At 41.2% G+C, this 19,416-nt stretch overlaps 1 protein-coding gene across 3 annotated transcripts; it reads left to right on the plus strand.

Annotated features, from left to right (window-relative positions):
* Positions 1 to 757: 757 nt before the first annotated feature.
* On the plus strand, positions 758 to 18,715 carry LOC140546449 (alkaline ceramidase 2-like). Of its 3 annotated transcripts, none has more exons than XM_072669717.1 (7): positions 758 to 1,123; positions 2,174 to 2,288; positions 6,164 to 6,305; positions 8,174 to 8,311; positions 10,943 to 11,080; positions 11,900 to 12,077; positions 18,232 to 18,715. In XM_072669717.1, exons 1-7 carry the CDS (start codon positions 1,016 to 1,018, stop codon positions 18,280 to 18,282), a joined length of 870 nt encoding a protein of 289 aa, XP_072525818.1. In that variant the 5' UTR covers positions 758 to 1,015; the 3' UTR covers positions 18,283 to 18,715. The 3 variants fall into 3 exon arrangements, with proteins under 3 accessions (XP_072525818.1, XP_072525817.1, XP_072525819.1); XM_072669716.1 differs by lacking the exon at positions 18,232 to 18,715 and adding an exon at positions 15,553 to 18,225; XM_072669718.1 differs by lacking the exon at positions 18,232 to 18,715 and having other exon boundaries at positions 11,900 to 15,527.
* Positions 18,716 to 19,416: the final 701 nt, after the last annotated feature.

The following is a 19,416-nucleotide window of genomic DNA, read 5'->3' on the forward strand; positions in this document are numbered from 1 at the left end:
ATTCAGACAGGGCTAGAGGGGTATAAAAGCCCCGCAGCATTGAGCTGTAGAGCAGTGGAAGAACTGTATTCTCTGGAATGATTGATGATGGATCTTTATCCAGTACTTTTGGGAGGGGTTGGGGAGTTGGGGATGAGGTGGAGGTGGTGATCATCCAACATCCTGACCTCACTAACACTCTAAATATAATCAAATCCTCACAGCAGTGCTTTAAACAGGTCATATTTTGATCATTTACTTGCACAAATGTACAAAATGCATGTTGTACAAAATAAAAGTCCAAATAAAAAGAATTCAGACAAATACGAATAAATTGCTCTGTTTGCATGAAAGTTGTACAAAATAAAAGTCCACATAATTCAATCAAATTAAAATAAAAATTTATGTAAAATAAAAGTTAAAAAAAAATACACAAATGTAATGATGTACATTAAAAATTAAAGTTGTTTTATGTTCGTAAATACGTAGATTTGTTTGCACAAATGTGTTTTTAAAATAAGTATTTTGAAAATACTTTAAAGTATATTATTACAATAAATTGCTCGACGTCTATGTAAAATATATAAATATAAATAAATTAAAATAAATAAAATAAACTTGTATAAAAATGTTTGGTGTTTGTTTTACAGTCATGCTTATTTTTTTTTTCCTTTCCCCTTCGTCGAAAAGGCGTGTTGTTCAACAGACACGTCAATCAAAATGGGAGTGGGCGTGTCCTACATTGGTGGAGTGGAGTTGTGTCACTTGCTCTATGACCGAGCGCCTCATTCAAGAAACGTCTGATGTGGGACAGTTTGCACGCGCGGTCACGTGAGCACGCGCCCTCTGTTGTGGCGCTGGCAGGCGCTTCAATTGGATTACGCGAGAACGAGGAGAGACGGGGCGCGCGCAGCTTCTGGAGTAAAAAGGAGAGAGCGCGTGGTTTAGGGCTCCTGTTGCGTGGAGCGGGGAGAATAGCATGCAGGGCTGCTGGAGAGGAGTGTGTGTAGCAGAGCTGTAGCAGAGTGTGTGAGGAATGAGTAGTCTGAGGCTGTGGGAGCAGCTTCAAGCCGGCAGCTCGGAGGTGGACTGGTGTGAGGGCAATTACCTCATCTACCCCAACATAGCGGAGTTCTACAACACGGTCAGTCCGCCTCAACGACTGGTTCTCCTAACTCTGGAGAGTATATTTGGAGTTTATAATTGGAGATGTAATATATGTCAAAAAGTTTGTGGACACCCCTTCTAATGAATGCATTCAGCTATTTAATGTGTTATTGCACCCGGGTGTGAGTCCATGCCTAATGCCAGGCGTGGGCTAGAGGGGTATAAAGTCCCCCCCTCTGGCATTGAGCTGTGGAGCAGTGAAAGATCAGTGTTCTCTGGAATGATGGATGGTTGGTGCTCCATCCCATACTTTTGGGATGAGTTGGTAAATTAGGGATGGTGGAGGTGGAGGTGGTGATCATCCAACATCCTGACCTCACTAATGCTCCAAATATAATCAAATCCTCACAGCTATGTTCCTCCACAATTTTGTAGAAAGCCCTCTTTCCTGGACAGTAGAGATAGTTACTCTAGGAAAAGCAGGATAAATCTTTTTAATACCCTTGATTTGAGAAGAAACATTGAATGAGCAGGTGTCCCAATACTTTTGTCCATGTAGGGGATTTTATTATTATGAGATATCCTATCATGTGTGATATAGAACGTCTTGTAATTATGATAAAGCATTTTTTATTATTAGATCATGTCATATAACTGATGTTATGTGTGTCTTTAATTCATTTAAATAATTGTATTTTTAATTAATTGTAATTTTAATTGCCATATTTTTGACCATATTGATTAAGAGATGTTTTGGGGTGTGTGCTGATGATTGGTCCCAGTGTTTGTTAGCAGTGTTAGCCTAGCCTCTCCAATTCTAAACAGAAGAAGCACACATCAGATATAAAACCTGTCGTGGCTGATCGACTGCATCTAAAATAATAATAATAATAATAATAATAATAATAATAGTATTTATTTATTTTTTTTTATGATTTCATTTAGCATCTGTAACCCACCTTTGGAAGATCTCTCTCACTATCAGCACTATTAGATAGCATTGCATCATTTTCATTGGTCATGTTATCTGTGATGTTTGATACATACCTTATATCTCATACTGGTTTTTTAATGTCTCTCATTCCAGATCAGCAATATCTTGTTTTTCATTTTGCCGCCCATTTTGATTGGCCTGTTTCGCCAATATGCAACACATTATAACCGTGGAATTTATCTCATATGGGTGCTGCTCGTCGTTGTCGGTAAGTAAGCCTTCACTTGCTTTACTGTAGGGTTGCCAACTTTACATCAGAGTCAGTTGGCTAGGTTCTCAAACTGGTGCCTGATGGTGACCTGTTTTGCTGGCCCTGTTTGGATCTCAGTGCGTGGATTTGTGTTTATATATTCAGCTACAGCTTGTCTATGTAGAATAGGAGTGGAGATCCTGGAGCAGATAAAAAAACATGAACCTACTGGCACCATGCCTAATATTAGCCAGGCTTGGGCTAGAGGGGTATATAGCCCCCCAGCATTGAAACTGTGAAGCAGGGGAACTGTGTTGTCTGGAATGATGGATGGTGCCCAATCCAGTACTTTTGGGATTAATTGGTGAGTTTGGGATGAGGTCCAACATCATCCAACATCCTCTTCCAACATGCCCTTGTGGCTGAATGCAATCAAATCCTCATAGCAGTGCTCCTCCAAAATCTAGTAAAAGCAGTGGAGACAGTAACTCCAACAAAAGCAGGAAGAAACATTGAATGAGCAGGTGTCCCAATACTTTTGTCCATATATTGTATATATATATATATATATATATATATATATATATATATATATATATATATATATATATATATATATCATTCCCATTGGCTACAGAAAGGATTCCCAGTCGGGACATGGCAGCCTGATGTCCTGCATCTTTTCCTCACGCTTTGGCTCCTTCTTCTGAGGATTGAGGAGTCTGGCCTTGGTCTTGCTCTCTTGGTAGGCAGGAAGGCCCCCCCCCATTGTTTTATACAATGCCAGCTACCGCAAGTGTCATTTTTAGCTGATGTAACAGAATTGGCAGCTAGTGTTCTCCTCTAAGCGTGCTGAGCTGTCCAATAAAGGTGTATTAGCAGGAGTTTTAAAAGATGTAATGGCACTTCACATGTTTGGGGGATGTCAGGGACCTTTTTAAGAACCACTAGCTGACTACCCAGGTGCACCCAATGATCAGGGGTACCTAAAAACGCACATCTTTATGAGTACTGAATTGAGACATGCTGACCTCAAGGGTCTAAAGAGAAGCACAGGGTGTTCTGTTTTCAAATAAACTTCACTGCTGTCAGCACCAGTAATTATGACCCTCTTGTTTGCTTATTGAGCCCTTGGTTGGCGCAAGAGTTGAGTTTGTGCAGATAACACTGTAACTGTTGGAGACGTTTTCCTCAGAGATACCACAGCTCCCTCGTTTCCTTGACAGATAGCAAATGTGTTTCACAATGCAGCTGTTTTGCCTGATAGTGTAGTGCAGTTAGTATGTGTGCATTAATCAGCCATAACATTAAAACCATGTGCATAGGTTCTCCTCATTTGGCCAAAAAACAACCAATACAGATTCTTTAAGTCCTGTCAGTTGTGAGGTGGGGCCTAGATTAGCATCAATGACTCTTGGCTGCCCACTCCTTCACCCAGTAGTCCTTCCTTGGAGCACTTTTGGTAGGCACCAACCAAGGAACACCCTACAAGACCTGACAGATTGCCCTGATTGATTTTTCCAGCTCCCAACACATCAACTTCAGGAACTGACTGTTCACGTCTTTAACTGACTGTTCACGTCCTGACTTATATGTCCCATCCCTTCAGAGGTGCAATTGGAACCAGATAATCAGTGCTGTTCACTTTATCTATCAGGGATTTAAATGTTATGGCAAGTTACTGAACAGTCAGTTCTCGTAGTCAATGTGTGTTGGAAGTGGATAAATGGGCAGGTGTGAAGGGCCAGATCTTTGTGGCCGGACGACTGGTTTAGAGCCCTGTCCCAAACAGCAGGTGGTGGGCTAACAGGTGGTCATAATGTTTTGTCTCATCATGGTATGTAATTAGCTTCTGTTCATTTGTTGTCAAGTCAAGGTCAGGAAACGGTGGCTGATACTTGACTTTAGTGCCGCAGTCGCAGTTGGATCAGATGACAAGCACTAAACAGGTTCTACGAGGCAATCGCTATGACTGTTCTCACTAATACACCAACTAGAGCATTGTCGTCTCCTTAGCAACTTATCCAGATTTATGTGCACCATTCATGCTCTAATGACGTTTTTTCTCAGCCCTGTTATTAATGAGCTCAAACAAAAGAAGCAACTAGTCTTTCACCTAAGCTGCAACCTGTCTAGACCAACAATAGAGCACCTGGAGCTTTGTAAAAACAAAGTTTCCATGTTTGGCATAATAAAAAAACATGATATGACATTCCACTGAGGCGCCGCCTTTCCCCAGATGAACTGACAGATTTGAAATGCCCCATGTCTTTACTTTATCTTCTATTTTATTGCAGCCTTTGCACATAGACATCTCTGATGTAAAGGAATACCATGCCTGGTCTTGGAGGACCCCCTGCCCATCATACTGTAGACTTTACCCTGCTCTCAATACACCAGATCCAGCTAATCTGCCATTGAACAAGCTCTTCCTGAAGTGAAGATTGTGTGTAAGAGCTGAAATGAGCAGGGTAGGTGGTCCTCCAGGCCCTGGGTCGGGAACCACTAGTCTGGATTAAGCATTTTCTGATGTTATTAGGCTTCATGTGAGCTAATAGGACCATTTTCTGTGCTCACTAGGAAGAGAACAGGCTCCAGCAATATTCAAGTTTAAGTTTAAATCTTGACTGAAGGTGTCAACATGCAAACTAACCAAATCCAAAGTAAAAATATATGTTACTTAAATGTCTGTCATGAGTTTCAATTGTCTACAGTTAATTTAGAGATTTGCTATAAAATGCTAGAATTCAGTACTTATTACTAGGCTAGAGAAGTATAATTAGGGATTATGCATATAAATGACCAATTGTATCATTTATAAGTAAAAATAAGTGACCAAATCCTCTACATGGATGTACTTCTACACCATAATGTAACAAGACAACACAATATTGTCTGTTATTTAAAAAAAAAAGTTAAATTCAGCAGACAATCAGGAAATGTGATTTATAAAACAAAAACAAACATTTTATTTGGAAATTAAATTAAATGGGTGAAATTAAATTTGTACCTTTGTACATTTGCATTAACTTAATAACTTAACTTACAACTAATGCATGCCACCTCCATGTAGACTGTAAACGCAGATCAACATAGCGCCACAAATATACCCTAATAAATACGTGGCTCCTGGAATCATTGCAAAAGGAATTGTACCTCATAAACATCCTGCCTTCAATCAGATAAATCATAATTGATACATGGCTCATCTGAAGTTCCTTTATGATTAAAGTTCCTGAAATCCCTGCAAACAAAATTGCAGCTCATAAACATCCTGCCTCCAATCAGATAAATCTCATTCTACGAGCGACCCCATAGCAATTTACAAACGGGACGGCCTCTAATAGTGGGCCGTACTGTATGGATTTACAGTATGAGCCGAAGAAATGTCATTACAAACAGAACTGGAAAATATTACACCGATCAGCCATAACATTAGTACCAGTGAAGTTAAATATATATATTAGGCAGCAAGTGAACAGTCAGTTCTGTGAAGGTGATGGAGGTGTTAAAAGCAGGAAAAATGGGCTTAAGCTTAAGAACTTGAGCCATTTTGTCAGGAACCAAACTGCGATTTGGCTTAGGGACACCTAAGGTTCACTGATGTGACCCATGGAGGCACCACCTCACAACTTACTAGACTTAAAGGATCTGCTCATATCTTGGTGCCAAATACTACAAGACACCTTAAGAGGTCATGTGGAGTCAATGCCTTAAATGGTCAGATCTGTTGTGGTGGCACAAGGGGGACCTACTTAATAAATAAGGTGGCAGGTGGTACTAATTTTATGGCTGATTGTTTTAAGTACACAATCATTAACAATAATTCCTATCCAGAGCAAAATACACAATGTAAATGTATCGTTTATGATCTATGTTGTGTCTTTCCCCAGGCATTGGCTCCACATACTTCCATGCTACACTCAGCTTCCTTGGTCAGATGCTGGATGAACTGGCCATTCTTTGGGTGCTGATGTGCGCGATTGCAATGTGGTTTCCGAAGAGGTACCTGCCCAGAATGTTCCAGAAGAACAGGTAAGGACATTCAGGCGTGCAGGTGAAGAAAACAGTGATTTCAGGGGAAATGAAAGGTTATCAAATACAACTCAAATACACTCTTCAGGCAGTCCAACCATTCAGGATTTGCTGGAATCCATTCCTCCCTCAACTTGTGCAATCTTGCCAGTGCCGCTGTGACAACAACACAACACAATAGTAGCTCCACCCCCATGCTTCACAGTTGGCAAGGTGTTCTTTTCATGAAATGCAGTTTCTTGTTTTCTCCAAATGTTCCTTTGCAGATTGTGACCAAATAGTCCTATTTTGGAAAGTCCACAGCATGTTGAGTTTCCAAAACTTAGCAGATTTTTTTAAAATATGGCATTTTTATGTATCATCCGTCTAAATGTCCATCATTGCCAACTGTTTTCTGTGACAAAAGCTTTCACACGGCACTTCCTTAGTCCTATCTCCATTTAGGGATGGTCCAGCCTTCTACGTTAAAGCAGAAGCCTCCTGGAACTCGTAGGCCCTGAATAAAATTAGTTATTTAAATAGCTTGTTTTATAAACTGTGTATTTATCTATAGGTTTACTGTCAGGCACCAAAGTCTATTTCAAATCTATAAAAAACTCTTAATCATGTAAAATGTAAATAATTATGTGCATAATAATAATTATGCAATATGTTATTTCATTTTCTGTATAATTCCACCCTTGATAGATTATCGTGGGCCTAATGTGTTACATAGTGTTTTGTATGCAGCTTAATATCAGACTGCTAATTTTCACCACTAACAGCTGTTAGCTGACCATCCCATGCTAAAGAAGTACCCATTCCCTGTGCAGCATTCAGCCTGTCGCCACCAGTTCGACTGATCTGTCTGCTGAACTCTAGCTTGTGTGGCTTTTGGTCCACTTCTGCGGCCAAGAATAGCCTTGTCAGACTTATCGCCAGCGCTGGTCTAAGCCACATGGCAGTCGTCCATTGCACATTCCTCCAAATCTGCCCGTCGTAGCTGATCTAAGGGCGGTTTGCATGGTTGGCTGCTGTGTTCATGGCAAACCTTCATATTTGGGAAGCTGTTTCTGGACCAGTGCTTTATAACCTACTTAGACATGAGCAATCTGGGCTGCTGTTGGGACTGAGTTCTCCCATTGCAAATTTAGAAGGGGCAGGTCAGACCTTTTAAATGTCTATTTCTGAGTGGCACTCACAAGCCTGACCTGTAGCCTAGTGGCTATAAGACAATAGGCCACAGCTGTTTTTCTCAGGATCTAAGATGCTGGCTGTGCAGGATATGTGGTCAGAAAACACTTAGTTTTAAAAGGCACACTATTTGTCCTTCAGTCCATATGTGGGACATCAGACATGTTCAGTGTCTGAGGTTTGCTCATGTAACTTTGAATGGGGGCTAAGGCCAATGTAGCTAACAAATAGGGATGCACAGTGATCTTAGGACTTAATCAGCATCAGCATATGCATATCATACATTCATGCATATCTGAAAACAGCAGTAGAGGGATCTCATAATCTGCACTGTGTCTGTACCAGTGTGCTTAAGGCAGTGCTAATTACTAAGGTTTAAGCTTATATTGCTAATTAGCAACATTAGCCTCGTAGCTGTAGTGTAAAACTAAGCAAGCAAAACTTCACACACTAAACTCAACTGTTCCACAGCCAGTAATAACCCAGCATGCTCAAACCAGACTAAATAACTCAACTTCAGGAGGCCAGGACCATGGTGCAACATAGCACAACACTACACTACATACACAGAGTGCAGAGGTTCAAACACAGTACAATAAATATGATAAGAAGGCGAGTTGGCACAATAAACAGACAGGTCAGACACATTTCTGAGAAACTCTGGTGTCTAAGCATGGCTCTCTGCCACTTGGCAGGTTTCGGTTTAAGCTGATGGTTGGCGTGCTGTCTGGGATCACCACCTGCTTGGCCTTCGTGAAACCCGTGGTGAACTCCGTCTCTCTGATGACTCTGGGGATCCCCTGCACAGCTCTGCTCATTACCGAGCTCAGAAGGTCAGAACACCCACCTCGCTGCCACTGCAGCTTATTCACAAACCCAATCAGAATATGGTAACTGTCTCCACTGTCCAGGGCAGAAGGCTTTCTACTAGATTTTGGAGGAGCATTGCTGTGAGGATTTGATTGCGTTTAGTAACAAGAGTGTTAGCGAGGCCACCTCATCCTCAAATCTCCGACACATCCATCGGTTTATACTCCCCTATGTGCATATAGACACACACTAAATGGACAAAAGTATTGGGACACCTGCATATTTATTGTTTCCTCAAAATCAAGGGTATTACTCCTGCTTTTGCTGGAGTAACTGTCTCTACTGTCCAGGGCAGAAGGCTTTCTACTAGATTTTGAAGGAGCATTGCTGTGCGAATTTGAGGATTTGATTGCATTCAGCAACAAGAGCACCACCTCACCTCATCCTCAACTCCCCAACTCATCCTAAAAGTATTGCATGGAGCAACATCCATCATTCCAGAGAACACAGTTCCACTGCTCCACAGCTCAACGCTTGGGTGCCTTATACTCCACTAGCCCACACCTAGCATTAGTACTTCTCTACAGAGACCAGACAAGCTGTGTGTGTGCAGTTGCACATCTGTGTCAGCAATGGGTGCAGCCTACAGTAGCTGAATGCTTTTATTAGAAGGGGGGTCCACAAACATGGTTGTATGCTCACTCATGTATGGTATATGCATGCATAGCCATCTATCAGATTTCTTTATGGGTCATTTCTAGTTGTGGTCTACATTTAATAGTCCCAGTAAAATCGTCATAGTGCACAGCATACACCAGCATTCCAGAGTTAGGAACCACCATTCAAAACGTTTCCTCACTGACTTCTCAGAATCTGGAACATGCTGTTTGTTTTGGACCACACAGACCTTTTTTTTTCTCTTTCACCCTTATACCCGTTCTGCTCTCCCACAGACAGCATGTTTTTTCCTTTTCCTTTTGTCAGTCGTGGCACAAGAGACACTCAGCAACTGACAGAGTCACCCAGCTATTGTTCAGTCTGTTTTGGAGTTTCGGGGTCAGCCCGTTGCTGTCATGGATATTGTTTATTTGTTTTTGTAATTCTGTTGAGCGGGTTAGAGTTCCTGCTAATGTAGCAATAGCCCGACCCTATCCCATTTGGCACGGGGCCTTGACTGGATGGAGGGAGTAGCTATCAGTCACTCACAGCCACCAGGGCTTTATCACAAACCTCCTGATTTTCTTGCACTACGAGTTCCTAAACCGGAGTTCCTGATTTTTACTGCTTTATCTTGTTTATTCTGTAGATCAGCAGCTTTGGCACATTAATGACACATTAATGGGACTTAGCAGAAATGCATGATTGATTAAATGTAAACGGAAACCTAAAAGGGCCACGCCAGACAAAATGAAAAGCTCCACCATCTCTGGGTCTGTTGTAAACAAGCCTTATCACCAGACCGCAGTGTCGCAGTAGACCCTAGAATGAGATTTTCCATCTAAAAGAGCAAGAAAATGCACTTCTGATGATGTATCCTGAAGGTGGGAGGAGCTTAGGAAAGGCTTTAAGAACTGTGGGGGTATTTGAGATGTTAAGCTATCCGCTAGCTGGTGAATGCGGAAGGAAGCCAGATAGGAAACGGAATATCCTGTCAGTGGCCACACTACCAGTCAGGGTTTCTTTATCGCCATGGGGCAGGGAGGGGGAGGGGGGCCTCATTGGTTGTATGACACATTTATTTATATAATGCATGCTGGGTATTGTAGTGAATGAACACTGTAGAAACTCCAGATCCCATTAAAACAGATGCAGGGAAACATGAATCCAGTAAAAAGGAGAAACAAGAGCTTCTCATTCTGAAGAAAGTAGTGAGATCTTGTCTGTGAGCTAGTCTGAAGAACAGAGCTCGGTTCCTCCAGGGTTCTCCTGGACGCCCCCCAGTCCAGCCAGCACAGCGTGGAGGATGTGTTCAACTCCATCATCATCATCAGCAGCAGCAGCAGCAGCTCACCTGATTTACCATCATTAAGCCCTGATTTACCACCAAACCAGGTGTTGGATGAGAACTGTAATGATAAACGCTTACTGCCCAGATAAGAAATAAATAAGCATGTGTATGTATGACACACACTAAATGGACAAAAGTTTTTGGACACCTGCTCATGTATGGTTTCTTCCAAAATCAAGGATATTACTGCTTTTGTTGGAGTAACTATCTTTACTGTTCAGAACAGAAGGCTTTCTGCTAGATTATGGAGGACTGATGTGAGGATTTGGTTGCATTCAGTGACAAGAACACTGCTCCAGCTCATCCTCAACCTCAGAACTCATGCCAAAAGTATTGGATTTAGTTAAATGCTGGGAGGCCTTATACCCTGGCCTTAGGCATGGTGCCGATACATTCATGTTAATCTGCTCTAGAGAGTCCTACTCAATCTGCAGTATTTCTTTACAGGGACTAGCCAAACTGTGTGTGTGCGTTTGCACATCTGCATCAGCAAGGGTTGCTGAATGTCCACAAACATTTGGACTTCTGTACTGCATTTGTGTATAACATTGTGTTTTCCCACCACCCAGCGGAGAAAGTCTATACTGCAGCAAATCGCAATCAGAATCATGTGTATCATGTGCAGATGTGTGTTTTCTCTATGCAGATGTGAAAACCCCCGTGTGTTAAAGCTGGGTTTAATCTCTGGAGTGTGGTGGGCTCTTGCTCTCCTGTGCTGGATCAGTGACCAGATCTTCTGTGAGATGTGGTCTACTGTCAACTTCCCTTACTTGCACTGTTTCTGGTAGGTTCAGCTCATGACAGCTGATGTTTATTTTGACAGCAAAATGTGTTCAGCCTTTGCTGAGAGACACCCCTGAGGGCTCATTGTGCTGCTTGTAAACCTTTAAAAAGCATTTATGCCTGGGGACCTGGGGAAATGCTTTTTTTAACCCTAATGTCATGTTGTGGGTCACAACAGGAGGACTGTGACACATACTGTTCTAGTCATTTGGCCTAGTAGTAACAACAGAAACACTTACAAAGAGTACCAATATAAAGTTTAGACCAAAACGCAGGCCTTATTTTTGTAAATGATCAAATGTTAACCATGATCTGTAACCATGATCCACTATATGGACAAAAGTATTGGGACACCTGCTCTTTCATTTTGTCTTTCTCAATCAAGGGTATTAAAAACAGTCTCTGCTTTCCAGAGAAGGATTTCTACTAGATTTTGGAGCATTGCTGAGAGGGTTTTGGATGATCATCCCAATAGTATTGTCCGAGAACACAGCTCCACTGCTCAGTCCTGTAGGGCTTTATACCCATCTAGCCCATGCATGGTATTAGGCATGGTGTCAATAGATTCATGTTTATCTGCTCCAGAGAGTCCTATTCCTGGCAAGACTATAAAGGGACTATACAAGCTGTGTGTGTGCAGTTGCACATCTGTGTGAGCAATGGGTGCAACCTACAGTTCCTAAATGCATTTATTAGAAGGGGTGTCCACAAACATTTGGACATATAGTGTTTGTACATTATGCGGGCCCTTGCATTTCCAAATTGTCTGTTGTCTGTATTGAGAATGTTACAAGTTGGTCTGTCTTTCTTCTTCTTCCAGGCACATATTGATCTGTCTGGCCTCTTACCTGGGCTGCGTGTGTTTCGCCTATTTCGACGCAGCCACAGAGGCTCCAGAGAGAGGACCGGTCATACTGTTCTGGCCCAGCGAGCGGTGGGCCTTCATTGGGGTCCCATACGTCATGCTTCTCCACACCCCACGGAAATCCTCAGTGAAGGTGACGTAGGGGGTTGGAATAAATCTCATTGAGAGTGGGAGGGGTGCTACAGTTGTACCCTGTACATCTACAGCTCTGGCCAGCCCTACAGCAGCAACTAGGACAAAAGGCTTTGTTGACAAAGCATAGTTAGGTCAAAATACATATACAAGAGATGACCTTCTGAGGTCACAAGCAGACATAAGGGATATATGGTGATCATAAACATGCCACAAGGTGACTAAGGTTATTGGGTAACATGAGCACTCTACCTCAGGCAGCCTAGAGAATACCAGCAGGCTGATGAATGCCTGATCCGTACAGTTAATATTTAAAGCACAAACAAAGTGACTTTGAACCAAAGATATGCCGAACCATATTTGATTGTATCTCTCAGATTTCTGAGGTGTTGGTGCCAAATCTTTTATAAGCAATGTACTAGTATATGACCTCACCAAGCAATTTATTTAATAGGGAGGCCTGTACACATGCAATCGTCTAATCTGCTAATGCGGTGGCAGCAGTGCAGTGCATAAAAAGACCAGCAGCTTTAGGTAATGTTTATAGTCGATCTACTGAAAGGTTCAGCAGAACAGTCTCTAAAGTTATTCAGAATTGGTGGCTGGTTGGAGCTGACAGAAAGGCTACAGTAACTCAGATAACCATCTCAGAATGCACAACGACACATCGTCCAACTTTGAGGTGGACGAGCCAGAAATGAAGAAGACCACATTGGGTTCCACTGCTAAGAACAGAAAGCTGAGGCTGCAGTCGCTCAGCGCAAGCTCACCAACACTGGACAGCTGAAGACGGAAGAAACGTAGCCTGGTCTGATGAAACTCAATTTCTGCTAAGACTCACAGATGGTAGGGTCAGCATTCAGCACCAACTGCATGAATCCATGGACTCAACCTGCCTTTGGTCAACAGTCCAGGCTGGTGGAGGTGGTGGTATAATGCTGTGGGGAATGGTTTCTTGGCATTCTCTGCACCCCTTTTAATACCAATCAACCATAGCTTGAATGCCACAGACTGTTTGAGTATTGTTGATGACCATGTGCATCACGTTCATGACCATAATCTACTTTCTTCTCCATCTTCTAACGGCTACTTCCAGCATGACCATGGCAGTGAGTTAAGGGTTCTTCAGTGAGTGGCCTTCTCAGTCACCAGATCTGAATCCAGTAGACCAGCTTTGGGATGTGGTGGAATGATGGTGGAATCTGCTGGAACTCTGTGATACAATCATGTCAAAATGCACCAGAATCTTTATATAATTGTTTCCAACATCCTGCAGAATCAATGCCATAAGGAGGCTCTATGCAGTATTAGTATAGTCTTCATAATAAATTGCTTGGTGAATGTATATATACATCTCTTTTATAAAAAAATCATTAAATAATTTATGCAGTAGCATCATTTCACCCAGTCTTTTGGAATTTTCTCTATTCAATGTACTGTATGTAAACAATCATTGCTAATACTACAGTTAAAGTGAGCAAATGTGTTTTAGCTGACATGCAGGATATCTGATGCATATCCTTAAGCTGTACTTTATAGAACATATTACAATTTCCTATACACAGACACATGTATTTGGTGTCATTTGATGTTATTTTCAGATATACTAAATGGACAAAAGTATTGGGACTCCTACACATTACACCTACAGGACCTTTTATGACATCACATTCTAAACCCATAGGCATTAATATGGAGTTGGTCCCCCTTTGCTGCTCTAACAGCAGCAAGTCTGGAGCTCTGCAGTTATTGAGTCGGCAGAATGTTGGAGACTTTCCTGCACTATGCTCTGAGCTCAGTGCTCAGAGACTCCACTCTGTAACTTAAGTGGTCTGACACTTGGTGGTTGAGTTGCTCTCTGTGGTTCCTAAACCCTTCCACTTTTTAATAATACCACTCACAGTTGATGGTGAAAGATCTAGGAGGGAAAAATATCTCCAACTGACTTGTTGTTGCAACACCATGCTGGAAATCAGTGAGCTCTTGAGAATGGAAATGTGTGGAAAGGCAGACGGCATGGCTAGGAGCTTGATTTTATAACCTGTGGCAAAGGCACTGAATATAACACATGAATTCAACAATTAAGAGGTGTGTCCCAATACTTTTGTCCATATAGTGCATTTTGGAACAGGTTTTATATTCCCATGCAGGTTTTGTTCTGCTGCTGAGCTTCAGATGATCACAGTTGAAATAACTGATTTTCTACTCAGTTTACAAACACTTCAAGACAAAGAAATCAGGCACTGCACTGTCTGTATCTTATGGAATTAATGAATCCAGGTACATGATGTTAATGGAAGTCAATGCAGAGGCAATTCAAGCACATAGCGTACATATACACATATGGCAACTAATTGGTCACTCATATTAATCTATGCAATCACTTGATGCAACTCTGAAAGGAACTGTAGCCATGCTCACCCCAGTACTACCTCTGGGCGCAAAGAGTGAATGATAAATGTATAAATTGCTATGAAAAAGTATTTGCCCCTTTTTGAGAGATCTTTAGACAAAGGAACGTAAGGAAAGGGTTCCTAGAGCATCAGCAAGAACCGTCAACCACAAATTCAGGACCGTATGGACATTCAGGAATCATCTCAGGACCGGTTGGCCTGCAGAAATACTGGCAAGGGCTCAGCGGAAGTCCAGGAAGTCACTGATGGTTCTAGAAGAATATCTAGGAAGAACCGCAAGTCTCTCTAGCCTCAGCTGAGACCATGACTCCACAGTACACTCTTAAAATAAAGGTGCTACAGATGGTTCTTTGAGGGATGCCACAGAAGAACCACTTTTAATTCCATACTGTATTGTTGCACACTCACACTCATCTCAGTTACATGGTCCTTGGTACAAAAAGTGGTTCTTCTATGGCATCACCCTAATAACCATTTGTAGAGTGTATAAAATGGATGGGGTAAAAGTGGTGTTCTTGGAAGAACAGAAAGATGGAAAACACTGCTAGCTGAAAAAACATCATTGCTGGTCTGATACTTGGATAGAAGCAGTCTCTAAAAGTGTTCTATGGACGGATCCATGAACAGAAGTGTAACCTTTTGCACAGTCCTCTATATGTCGCTTAAAAGCTAATACTGCAGTTCACAGTAAGAACACCATACCCACTTTCCAACTTGGTTTAAATATTCATTTAAAGAGGGCAATTACTTTTTCACATAGGTTATTTGCATGTTGGATTTCTTTGCTCCAACACAACAAAAAGAAAGTTAAAAACATCCTGAACTGGTTTCCCAAAGACTTCTTCATCTTAGCACATCTTACACTGAACTCTCTTTACCAATTGAGACGATAAGATGGTAAGATGTTTTAGGGAAACTGTAAACTGCACCATTTCTGTTATTAAAAAGAACAAGGCAGATGAAAATGAACTACTCTATTTTTAATGTATTTGATTGTTAAATTTAATAATTCAATAAATCATGTAATTACAAATAAACCTTTGCTCTGTTTTTGGATTTCAGATGACTGGCACACTTACATCAACATTTACATTCAAAACCACATTCTCAATTAGCTGGACATACAAACACATGCTAAAGCTTTGCCACCCCTGTTAAAATGACATGTTTTGCTGATATTTCTGAGTGAAATAAATGAGTGAAACGTCTACAGAGTCCTATGCTCAAACATTTGAATATGGGCAGGGCAGCATTATCCACTCGGAAGTAAGTTTATTGTTGTTGTGACGTAAAGCTGATTTGCCTGATTTGTGGATTTGTCATAAACAGATGCGCCGTATGGGAGGAAGGACAGTTCTAAGGGCCTGTGACTGACAGGGGCCCTAAGAAATGTATATAAGTATTTTGGCAGAATTGTTAGAGTTGTGGAGCCCAGTGTAATATCTTTTCATGGGGCATGATATCTCTAGCACTGCCCCTGCTTATAAACACCAGTGACCCTGCCATACATGTTATTCCATAACACTGCCTCCACCATGTTTGACAGATAATGTGCTATGCTTCAGATCATGAGCTCTTCCTTTTCTTCTCCATACTTCTTGCATTCTGGTACATGTTATCCATGGTTTCTATTGTCCAAACAATCCAATCATGGTTTAAACCTGAACCTTTATCTTTTTTTTGATGTTTTATAGTCCAATCTGGCCTTTGAATAACTTGCAACTAACCTCCCAAGAAAATCTAATTACCAGGAAAAAATTATGTGCATTCAGAGGAAGGTAATTACTATAAGGTAAGTAGACACTGAAACATCTAACCACAAGGTGGCGACAGAACAATATTGATAATCCATGCAAAATCTGGACAGAGTATGAACAGGATGGCCACAAGTTAAACACTACACAAATCTGTATGTTACCCACTGCCTAATATTGTCTAGTTATGCCTTGTGCCACCAAAACAGTTCTGAACCATTGAGGCATGGACTCCTCAAAACCTCAGAAGATATCCTGTGGTATCTGGCACCAAGACTAACGTTAGCAGCAGTTCCTTGATGTCCTGTAAATTGTGAGGTGGGACCTCCATGCGCATCAATTAGGCTCACTGTTGTCCTTGCTTGGAGCAATTTTGCTAGGTACTGACTACTGCATACTGGGAACACCCCACAAGACCTTCCTGATGTTTTGGAGATGCTCTGACCCTCCAGTTCTCTAGCCATTTCAACGTGTCCCTTGACAAGTTGTATTACATTCTTAAGCTTATGCCATTTGCCCTGCTTCCAGCACATCAACTTCAGGAACTGACTGTTCACTTGCTACCTAATATTTCCACCCTTTGGCAGTGCAGATGGAACTAGATAATAAATGTTATTAACTTCTTCAGACAATTTCTTTGTCTGAAGTTTTCCTTCATTGTCATTTAATATCATTTCAGAACTCATGACATTCTGAGGTAAGGGAGATAAGTAAGGCTATTGCACCATCCATGATGTTTCCATTTGACTAGCATGTCAACCCTCTGTAACCTAGTTGACACAAGATGAAACCGAGTATTCGCCATAGGTGTTGCAACAAAACAAACACAAACTAGACGTCTAGTGCTAAACAAAGCTGGCGGGCGTATTTGAATGCTGTATGTTCACAGCATATGGGATTCAAATATGGTGTCTTTTATGGAACATTCTTACACCCTAATTGACAGGAAAAGCTCTGCATGTTCCTCAGATCCTCTGATCCTCAGATCAGTAGAAGAAACCATCTCAAACTTCTCAAAAGTCACACCATGGATTCTGGAACATTCAATTCTTCAGTGGTGGACAACAGCAGCTTGGCATGGTACCAGTGTAGGAATCCATTATTCTTCCTGTACATTACATGTGATGTGGGCAACAGTTTGCTGGGCTTACCCACCAACCTCTGGGTCTTAGTGTTAATTGTCATGGACTGGTGGGTTCAAGCAGCCCAGGAGATCTTCACCTTGAACTTGGCTGTTATGGAGATCATTTATTGCTTCCTTTCACAAGGACTGGTGCTGAACTATCTTGTGTTCAAAATACCGAACATCAGTGAAGCCTTCTGGTTTGTCTTTGGCCTAAACATCTGTGGCCGTTCTCTCTTTCAGTGTGGAATGAGTGTGGAGCGCTACCTGGCCGTGGTGCACCCTTTATTTTTTTTAAATATCAGGCCATGAGATACAGAGTGATGTTTCTGATGGCTTGCTGGCCCTTAACTATTGTTCTGTGCTTCTACAACCGTTTCAAGGTCGCAATTTACACCATATGCTTTCTTTTTCTACTTGTTTTAGTTGTCGATTCTTTCTGTAGTTTGTCCATTCTCAAAGTACTCCGGCAGCCGGGTCCAGGGGATGGAGGGAAGAGGCCAGATGAGATGAACGCTATGAAAAAGAAGGCTTCACGCACAGTGCTAATAATTCAGGCATCAGTGATGGTTAACTACATCCCTGTTTTCATTGGGGCAGCTCTAAAAAATTATATGTCAGATTACATTTTCATATGTGTATATGAGCCTTTAGGATTTTCCTTTTGTGCGATGGGTAGCTTTATACAGCCTCTCCTTTACCTATATCGGATGGGAAAACTTCCTTGGACAGCCCCTTATAGCCCCTAAATAAATAAACTTGCTAGTGGTCAAACATCACTGTTATGTGTGTGTTCTGTATATTTTAATGTAGTTTAGTATACACCAGTCATCTAAAACAATGACATTGATTATCTGGTTTCAGTTGCATCTGTCAAGAGGTGGGAGGTGGGGGTTCTTAAAGATGATGTGTTGAAGCACAAAAAATGGAAAAGACTAAGAATCTACGACACTTTGACGAGAACCAAATTGTGACGCCTAGACTGGAAGGTCAGAAAATCTTGCAGAAATTGTGGAGGGTTCCCAGTATGCAGAGCCAGTGCCAACCGAAAGTGTTCCAAGGAAGGACAACCAATGAACCAACAACAGGGTAATGGGTACCCAAGACTCACAGATGCATCCACGTCCAACTTACAGGACTTAAATGATCAGTGTCTAACATATTAGTGGCATATACCACAGGGTACTAGTTTTAATTAGCCCCAGTTTGTCAAAATATTTATTCTGAATGTTATTTTTTTTCAGTTAAATTCATTGTATAATGAGGCTACTTTGATTATAATGCTAGAGTAGTACTTAGAATTAATTAGCATACATGACATTAATCTACTGTATTTTTATTTTTCATTTTGCCATTATCAATAAAACAGATATAACAGTGTATTATGTGTCAAACTGTCTCTGTTTTATGCTGATATGAAAGATGAATAATTGGAAAGAAATTATGATGTACCAACAGATTATAAAAATCATCAAACTACTATAATTGGAGTGTGGCACAAATGGGGAGACAAAAGATAATTGTTAAGCAAATATACCATATAAATTGGAAGTTGATATGGGGATATGTAAAAAAAAGCTAATGTATTTGAATAAAATTGTCAGAACTTTCATTCCACTTGATGTTGCTGTAAAAAATGAAAGCAGAGTAATAAAAGACTGGCAGTATTTCACATCCACATCCAAACAAGAAAGCAAGTGAGGTTAGGCTGTGTGAGCTTTACAAAGCTAACAAATAAAATAAATAAATAAATAAATAAATAAATAAATAAAATACACTGCTAGAACAAGGTAAAAAAAGAGTGCAGCATTCCTCAACCTTCAGAGGTCTCTTTTATCCCAGGTCTTATCAGTTCTATTTATTTATGTAAAAGAACTTTGTTAAAGGTCAGGTAAAGGTGTTATAAATCTATTCAGAAGTTCAGAAGGTGATGATGTGATGTGTGAGCATGTGTGGTAGCAGTATATGGTAGCAGGTTCTTGGTGGGATTGCAAACCTAAATTCCTGTGAAATATGGCAGTTGAGGGTAGGGGGCAGCATTTAAGAAGG

Source organism: Salminus brasiliensis, chromosome 24, assembly GCF_030463535.1.
Source record: "Salminus brasiliensis chromosome 24, fSalBra1.hap2, whole genome shotgun sequence".
Lineage (NCBI taxonomy): Eukaryota > Metazoa > Chordata > Actinopteri > Characiformes > Bryconidae > Salminus > Salminus brasiliensis.